This window comes from Vombatus ursinus, unplaced genomic scaffold, assembly GCF_900497805.2.
Source record: "Vombatus ursinus unplaced genomic scaffold, bare-nosed wombat genome assembly UNPS02005286.1, whole genome shotgun sequence".
In the NCBI taxonomy this organism is placed as follows: Eukaryota; Metazoa; Chordata; class Mammalia; order Diprotodontia; family Vombatidae; genus Vombatus; species Vombatus ursinus.
The window spans coordinates 15,305,271-15,313,891 of record NW_020945064.1 but is presented as its reverse complement, the minus strand read 5'-3'; the positions used below and the strand labels follow the sequence as shown (position 1 = coordinate 15,313,891).

At 40.2% G+C, this 8,621-nt stretch overlaps 1 protein-coding gene across 2 annotated transcripts in view; it reads left to right on the top strand.

Annotated features, from left to right (window-relative positions):
* NFATC3 (nuclear factor of activated T cells 3) overlaps positions 1 to 8,621 on the top strand; it is a 180,051-nt gene that overhangs the window by 125,980 nt on the left and 45,450 nt on the right. For both annotated transcript variants that reach the window (XM_027846877.1, XM_027846879.1), the window contains exon 9: positions 6,306 to 7,352. In XM_027846877.1, coding sequence (XP_027702678.1) covers positions 6,306 to 7,352 — 1,047 coding nt within the window. The remainder of the gene's footprint in view (positions 1 to 6,305; positions 7,353 to 8,621) is intronic.

Below are 8,621 nucleotides of genomic sequence, written 5' to 3'. Positions count from 1 at the left end.
ACACACACACACACACACACACACACACACACACACACACACACACATAAAGGAATATATATTCTTTTGGACAGAGCACCCACATGTAAGGGTATATTCTCCACATGAACAGAAGAAGAAGATAGGGAAGGGGGAAGGAGGAAGTAGCAGCATTGTCCAACTGGAACTGGCCAGTTAGGTTCCCAGGGGTGGGGGGTAGAGGGCAGCTACTGCTACTCACAGATTATTTATTGTTTGGTCCTTTGTTCTCAAAGGGGACCAGTGACTTCAGGAGGGTGATGTCTTGGCTTGTAAGTAAATTGGATTTGGTGTTTAATAAGTGCTTGTTGATTTGACTTCAAAGCTAAGACAAAATGATTCTTCCCGTGAAAAGCCTTTTGTGACTGCCCAGTTGTTGCTGCTCTCTTTTTGCATTGTATTCATTCTATAACCCTCAGAAGAATGAAAGCTCTTTGAGGGTAGGAACTGTTTCATTTTTGTATCCCTGTATGCCTTACACACAGACACAGCCTAAGTGTTTGAATTGAATTATTAAGTGTGTAAGCTTAAATTAAAAAAAAATGTTTTGTTATTATTTTTAGAAAAAAAAGAATTCCCTGAGTATACCTAATGTAGAATAGAATTGACACTATTCTGGATTTAGATATTTTTGAAGGCATTTGCGGTTAATTTCATCTTTTCATTTCGTAACTCCTTGACATCACCCCATTAGCATCTATTTTACTCCATTCATTCTGTAATGAAGAGGTTGCCTTTGTGCTCCCCAAAGTCAGTCTTTCCATACGTGTCCTTAATTCAATCCCCTTCCATCTTTGCCAGCAGATTGCCTCCACTGTCATTCCCCTACCTCCTCTATTCTACATTATGTACAATTCCCTGTATACTGGCTCTTTCGCTGATAACCTACAAACATGCTCAGGTCTCCCCATATTTATTGGCAGGTAGGTGGCACAGTGGATAGAGTACTGGACTGGAGTCAGGAAGATTTGAGTTCAAATCCTACCTTACTTACCTGTGACCCTGAGCAAGTCACTTAGTCTTTCTGTGTATTTAAATGGTAGTACAGGAATAATAATAGCATCTACCTCCCAGGTAGGTATGTGGATAAATGAGATAATATATATAAAGCACTTTACAGACCTTAAAAGTGCTTATGTAAATGTTATTAACTACTATTTTAAAAAAGCTTCACTGAATCATAGATTTTAGAGCTGGAAGGCAACTAAGGATCATCTAGTTCAACCCACTTATTTACAGATGAGGAAACAGGTATATGGGTATATGATTTGCCCAAGGTATGCAGAGAGTCTGTATCAAAGTCAAAATTTGAATCCAAATCCAACCTATAAATTGAGTAGATGGTGTAATAGTCAATGAACACTTATTAAGTGCTGGGGATATATAGAAAGGCAAAAGACAGTCTCTGCCCTTGTGGAGCTCATAATCCTATAGCTTCCCTTTGCCTCACTTTACATGTATACAACCCTTTTTTTTCCCTAATAGTCTTGTGGGACAGGTAGTGCCAGACTTAAAATCCCCAGTAAAGGTCAGAGCTGGAATCTAACCTCCTCCTCCTGACAACCACAGCCATTGCTGTTTCCAGTGTAGCTTTATAAGGACAGAGTCAGGATGAACTCAAGCACCACTACCTGCATAAGGCCTTTCCTAGTCCTCATAGCTGTTAGTGTCTTATTTTCTGAAGTGACCTCCCTTCTTTTCTCCTCTGTATTTCTCTTAGATGTATCTTTTATTTTTGTTTTATTTTTTTTTAGGCAATTGGGGTTAAGTGACTTGCCCAGGGTCACATAGCTAGTAAGTGTTAAGTGTTTGGTTTGAGGCCGGATTTGAACTCAGGTCCTCCTGACTTCAGGGCCAGTGCTCTCTATCCACTGCACCACCTAGCCACCCCTAGATGTGTCTTTTATAACCCTATTTATGTGCCTGTTTCCCCCAGTTGAATGTAAGCTACTTGAGGGCAGGTCCTGGTTTTATTTTTTCCTTGTATCTTTAGCATTTAACATTGTGCATGTAGTGTTTCATAAATGTTGTTGATTGATACAGAGCTAGCCTGTAGTAAAGAAGGCCTGAGTACTAGTCCCACCCCTGATACCACTGCTCTTCTGACCCTGATCAAGGCATTTAACCTCTCACTGCCCACTAGGCAACTCTCTAAAGACAGTTATACATCTTGTATAAATTATACAAGAGTTGTACGTCTGCTTTGGTAGCAGAAGTTTCTTCATCAGGAGCCCACTACCATATACACACACACACACACACACACACACACACACATCAATTATAAGGGCAGAGTTTAGAAAAAATTATATAGATATAGATGCCACCATTAATGTGTGATCTGTAGAAGATCAATTGATTCAAAAACTTTGGAATTAATTAAGAAAAATTACCAAGCTCTTTGCAATGATTCCATTACTAGACTTTCTCTACCAATTAAGTCAAAGATAGAAAGAGTCCATGTATACCAAAATAGTGAGACACATGCTTTTAATTTTTTTTTTGGATTTTAAACTTAAAAACACTAAAAAAAAAGAAAAAAAGAAAAAAAAAAGCAAAAGCAAAAGCTGTTCCCTACACCTAGCAGGACCAAAGAGGATTCTGTATGAAAGCGTGAATCTCCATTTCGCACTACTTCTTTTAAAAAGCACATAAAAGTTATTTTAACTTTATATACTTTAACCTTACGATTTATTAAAACTTTGAAATTTGCCCTACTTGTTCTATGCGTCCTTCTGACCTTGCTTCTGTTTCTTCTGTGCTTTTTAGGAAATGTTGCAGTGGCTCTTTTGGCATCACCGTTGCTACTCACCTCCCCAGTTAGCTGGAAAAAAGAAAAAAATTCCTCATAGGAAATAAGCCTAGTGAAACAAAATGAATCCCCATATTGATGCCAGGTCCAAAAGGGTAGATCCGGGGCAGCTAGGTGGCACAGTGGATAAGAGCACCGGCCCTGGATTCAGGAGGACCTGAGTTCAAATTTGGCCTCACTCAGACACATAACGCTTACTTGCTATGTGACCCTGGGCAGGTCACTTCACCCCATTGCCTAGCCAAAAAACAAAACAAAACAAAACAAAACCTAAAAGGAAGTATATCAAGTTAAACTGGAAAGGCTTCAGATATAGGCCTTAGTGATGCATTGCTATCACAGACCTGAAACTAGTCTTCGCAAGTTTGGAAAGATTTGTCACCGGAAAGTGGTTCAATTTTGCCAGAACAATTCAAGAAACTTTTCATACAGACATGAAGAAATTATGATTTCAACTATTAGAGGGAATTGTCCTTAGTAATGAAATGATTGTACCGAGTGCGGGTTAAAAAGGCTATTGTTGCTTAATCTGGAGATCTCACAGTAGCCTAGAATTTTATTTCTTGCTGTTACTCACAGGTGACACTCCTTCTCTGATCTCTTTGGCTTTGGACAAGCTGTTCACCCAGACTGAGAATGTACTTTCTCTTCATTTCTGTCTTGTACAATCCCAGGCTTTGTGTTTAAAGCTCGACTCAGACGGAAGCTCTCGTAGGCAGAAATCCTATTGGTTTCTGCATCTGCTACATATACGTGGTATTTCCCCCACTAGAATGTATACTTTGCCCCCAAACCCACTACGTTTTTGAATTTCTTTCTGTCAAGGGCACTGTGTTCCTTCTAACGTTCATGACCTTGGTCATCCTTGATTCCTTATTCTCCCTCATCTTGAATATCCATTTAGTTTCAAAGTCCTCTTGACTCTACCTTTACAACATCTCTTTATCCACCTACTTCTCTTTTCTCACACAACCACCACCCTAGTTTAGGCCCTCTACTAACTCTCATCTGGCCTATTGAAATAGTTTCCTAATTGGTCTCCCTTTCTTCACTCTTCTCTAGCTGAGTCTTTGTTTTTGTGAGGCAATTGGGATTAAGTGACTTGCTCAGAGTCACGCAGCTAGTAAGTGTTATGTGTCTGAGGCCAGATTTGAACTCAAGTCCTCCTGACTCCAAGGCTGGAGCTCTATTCACTGCGTCACCTAACTACCCCTCTAGCTGATTCTTTACCTTGATGCTGAAGTGATTTTTTAATGTGACTATGTCATTGCTCTACTAAGCAAACTCCAGCAGTTTCCTACTACCTCTAAGGTCAAAATCAAACTCCTCTTTTTGGCAGTCAAAGAAACCCTTTATAATCAGTGAACGTTTCCAGCCTTACTATATATTACCCCCCTTAACATGCTCTGTAGTCCAGACAAATTGGCCTTCTTGGGGTTTGTCATATTACATTCCATCTCTCATATCTATACCTTTGAACAGGTTGTCCCCTGTGCCCCTCCCTCTCTACCTCTTAGAATTCCTAATATCTTTTAAAACTCAGCTTTTAAGTACCAGCTTCTAGTTGAAGTCTTTTCTGATTTCCCTAAATGCTAGTGGTTTCCCTCTAGAACTATTCATTTTGTATATATTTTGTATGTACTTATGTGCATATATGTCTCACCCCCTGTCTTGATTGTAAGCTTCTTGAGAGCAGAGATTGTTCAGTTTTTGCCTTTGTTCCCTCAGCACTTAAGCTCCATGCCTGGCAGATAGTAGGACCTTAATATGTTTATTTGTTGATTGATTATGTCCTCAGTCCTTTCCCCTTACTTCTTTAGTCATGATCTGCTCTTTCTCATACATCTTCAGTCATTTCCACTCAACTGGCTCATTCGCATCTACTTTTTAAACATGCGCAGGGCTAGCAGTGCCTTCCTAGAGGTATTTTTCAACCCATCTAGCTACCATCCTGTGGTAGCCTATGGCATCCTGAATGCCACAATATTTCAAAAGTTTCCTGTGTTCCCATGCCTGCATCTCTCTCTGCCTGTCTCTCCCTTTCTCTCCTTCCTTCTCTCTTTCTGCCTCTCTCTGCCTCTCCCCCTCCCTCTTCCCCTTGCTTCTTCCCTCTCTCCCCCAACTCTTACTACTTTACCTCTCTCCACATTACTCTATTGAAACTAGCATTTACCAGAACTTAGCAATCATCTTCGAAATGCTAGTTCCAATGGCTGTTTTTTAGCCTTCATCCTCTGAGCTCCTTTGAAGTGCTTGTCACTATTGACCACCCCTTTCTTCTGTATACTGCTTCTTGCTATGGCTTCATCCTTCACTTTCCTGATTCTCTTCCTGTCTCTCTGTTGGTTCTTTGCCTTTTCCCCTAGCTACTCATCCTCTTCTAGATGCTCTAAGTTGTATGTCCCCCTGCCTTCAGCCTTCTTCTCTTTTCTCTACACTTCATTTAGAAATCACATTCACTTCCAGAATTTCAACTATACAAGAACTCCAACTTCTGTGTCTGCAGCATTCAAACCCCAGACCTCTATCTATAGCTACTTAATTGGATTTTCTACTAGCACTTCAGACTTACCTTGTCAAAAACTGACTTCACTTTCTGTTAAAGATATTGCCATTCACCTGTTGCGCAAAGCTTATGATCTTGCTCTTTCCTTTGACTCTTCACTTTGTTTCATCTTACATATTCAGCCAGTTACTAAGCCATGTCAATTCTCCCTCTGCAATAAGTCTCCCATCTATTCCTCTTTCCTCCCACTAACACTACTCTAGCACTGCATACCCTGGCCACCTGACTGGAATATTGAAATATCCGCCCAAAATGTCTTCATTGCCTCTGCTTTCTCTGACTCCCAGTTCATCTTTCACAAAGTCATCCTTCATCCTTTGCTAGACATTTGCTAGGGCCATACCCTAACTTTCCAAACATCTCATACTATTCAGCTTCATTTACACTCTGCATGACCTGAATCATACATTCATATCTGACACAACCCCAAATAGCCTATGCATTTCTGCCTCTTTACTCTTGTTCATCCTTCCCCCTGCACCTGATGAATCCCTGTCAGTCCTTTAAACTCCAACTCAAATAGCACCTTTTCCAGACCACTTTCCTTGAATTCTACTCCCTCTTCCCAAAATAACAGGAGACATTTTTCTTTCTTGACTCTCACATGGCATATTATTTGCCTATGTATTTACATTTTGTATTATAGGTTAAAAAAATTATGTGTGTCTCATATTCCTTTATTAGAATGTAAGCCTCGGGAGGGCAAAAGCCTTGCCTTAAATAAATGTTAAGATTTCATAATAATTTCACCATTGGCAGAACTTCAATGAAGGGAGGTAGCAGTGGTTGTGCCTGTTTTCTTCCCCACTTTCAAAGCAGTATATTTGGAAGGGTTGGAAGGGTTGGCTGTTAGTAACGAATATTTTAGTTATATGTAGTGACTTTATTGTTTTCATTTTGTCTTTGCAGTTTTGATGAAACAAGAGCATAGAGAAGAGATGGATTTGTCTTCAGTTCCGTCTTTGTCTGTGCCTCAGAGTGGCAATGTTCAAGGCTTACGTACTGTCCAGACACCATCGCCTTCCTCAGATCCAGGGCAACCACATGACAGTTTATTGCCTAGAAGTCTTGTTTGTCCCATCCAGCAACCATATACATCACTGGTGACCTCCTCAGCATCCCATCTGTCCCATATGCAAAGTAGGAACATTAGTCCTGGTGAAGAATGTCATGTGATGCCTTCTGTGCTACATCAGTCTTTTCAAGCCACATCAGCACCTCCTGTGAGGTCTTCCTACCAGCCTATGCAAACTAATGTTATGTACAATGGACAGACTTGTCTTCCCATTAATGCTGCCTCTAGTCAAGGATTTGATGCAAATTCATTTCAACAAGATACAGCTGTACCTAATTTAATAAGTCTTAGCTGTCAACCTCTGCCACCAATACAATTTCATTCTTCAAATTCAGGGTCATTGTCAACATCTGCTCCAGGAGCAGGACATCCCTTAGTACATACAGCTCATTCAGGGCAGTCACTGCCTCAGCTGCAGCCAGTGGGATACCATTGTTCAAACATCGGACAGGGTCCTGTTACTTCTACAACAAGCCAGTCCTTGGGACAGCCTTCCCCTCAGTTACAACTAGGAACATACCATACTTCAAACCCTGGATCTACTACAGCTTCCTCACCAACAGCCTCTCATCCCTTGGTCCATTCACCACTATCTGGACCCCCATCTCCTCAGTTACAGCCTATGCCTTATCAGTCTCCGAGCTCAGGACCTGCTTCATCCCCATCTCCAACCACCATAACTCACTCTGGACAACCTTCACCTCAAGCACACAATCCTGGAGTGGGAGGTATTTCTGTATCTTCATCATTAGTATGTCAGCATAGATGTGATTCATCTTCATTTTCACCTGATGGAGCAGCAATGAACATTAAACCTGAACCTGAAGATCAGGAATTGAATTTTGAAACCATTGGTCTCCAGGATATCACGTTAGATGATGGTGAGTTAATACTTATGTTCTTGTCATTCAAACAGATCTGAGACCATCCTTCTTGAAAAGTTCTTAATTGTCTTTCATGCCATGTTGCTGTGGTCTAGATTTTCAAATACTTTCATTTTTCTTGAAAATTTAATGATGACAAGTAGCATTTCAGAGCAGGTAAAGAACTGACCAGGACTGCTAGGTGGTGCCGTGGATATAGCACTGGCTTTGGAATCAGGAGGAGCTGAGTTCAAATTTAGCCTCAGATGTGTGATCCTGGACAAGCCACTTAACCCTGATTGCCTTGCCAAAAAACAAAACAAAACAAAACAAAAAACAACTGACCTTAGTGTCAGGAAAACCAGGGCTTAGTGCCCAGCTCTGACACTGTGTGAACCTGGGGAAGTGTCACTTTTCAGAGTCCTGTGCATCAAGACTGATAAGTTGAAGCTTTACTTTGGCTCAGAGTAAGTTACAAAGGTTCAGTGAAAAAAGTGTGTGTATAAGTACAAGTGCACACACACAGACACATAAAATCTCTTAATCTGGCGATATTGAGATACATTCTTAAAAATCTGCAGAGTAAACACTGTTTTAGAAAAGACTTGTATTGTTCCAAATTATCTTTCAAAGTTTAATAGGATCTAGGAAGTGAATAAGGATGAGGGGGAAAATCATTGAGAGAGAGAGAATGGGTATGTAATTTGCTTCATGCCACTTATCAAACTTGCAGTCCCCAGTAGAAGCAGTAGAAAGAGGAGAGACTAGTTTCTGGGCTTTTTGCTGGCTTAGTGACAAGTGAAAAACTGATCCTTGCTGTTTAAGCAAAAATTGAGTTGTTGAATTTTGATTTTATGTGATATATAAACCAGGGAACAAACTGTTAATATCTATGTCAGTGATTGAATATTCACTAGAACCAAATTTTCAGCAAACATAGTTGACAGGAAGGAAAACAAACTAGACTTGGAGTTAGGATGCCTGGGTTTAAGTTGTGGCTCACTTCCCCAGTGTGTGTCATCTTGAATAAATGACACCACTTTTTTGAGCTTCAGTCTCCTTTTGTGAAATTCGTGCCATGCCTATCTTGGAGGTTTTGTGAGTATCATGTTGGGTGATACATTCTTATTATAGTGCTTGTCTCCTCATGTATTAAGCATATAATAATAATAATAATTTTTAAAAACCCTGTATTTTGAGTAGATGTATGTGGTGAGGGTGATTAGGAGTACTTATATAAAACCCAAATTTCAAAATCCAAGAAAATAAGATCCTGAAATATATAGG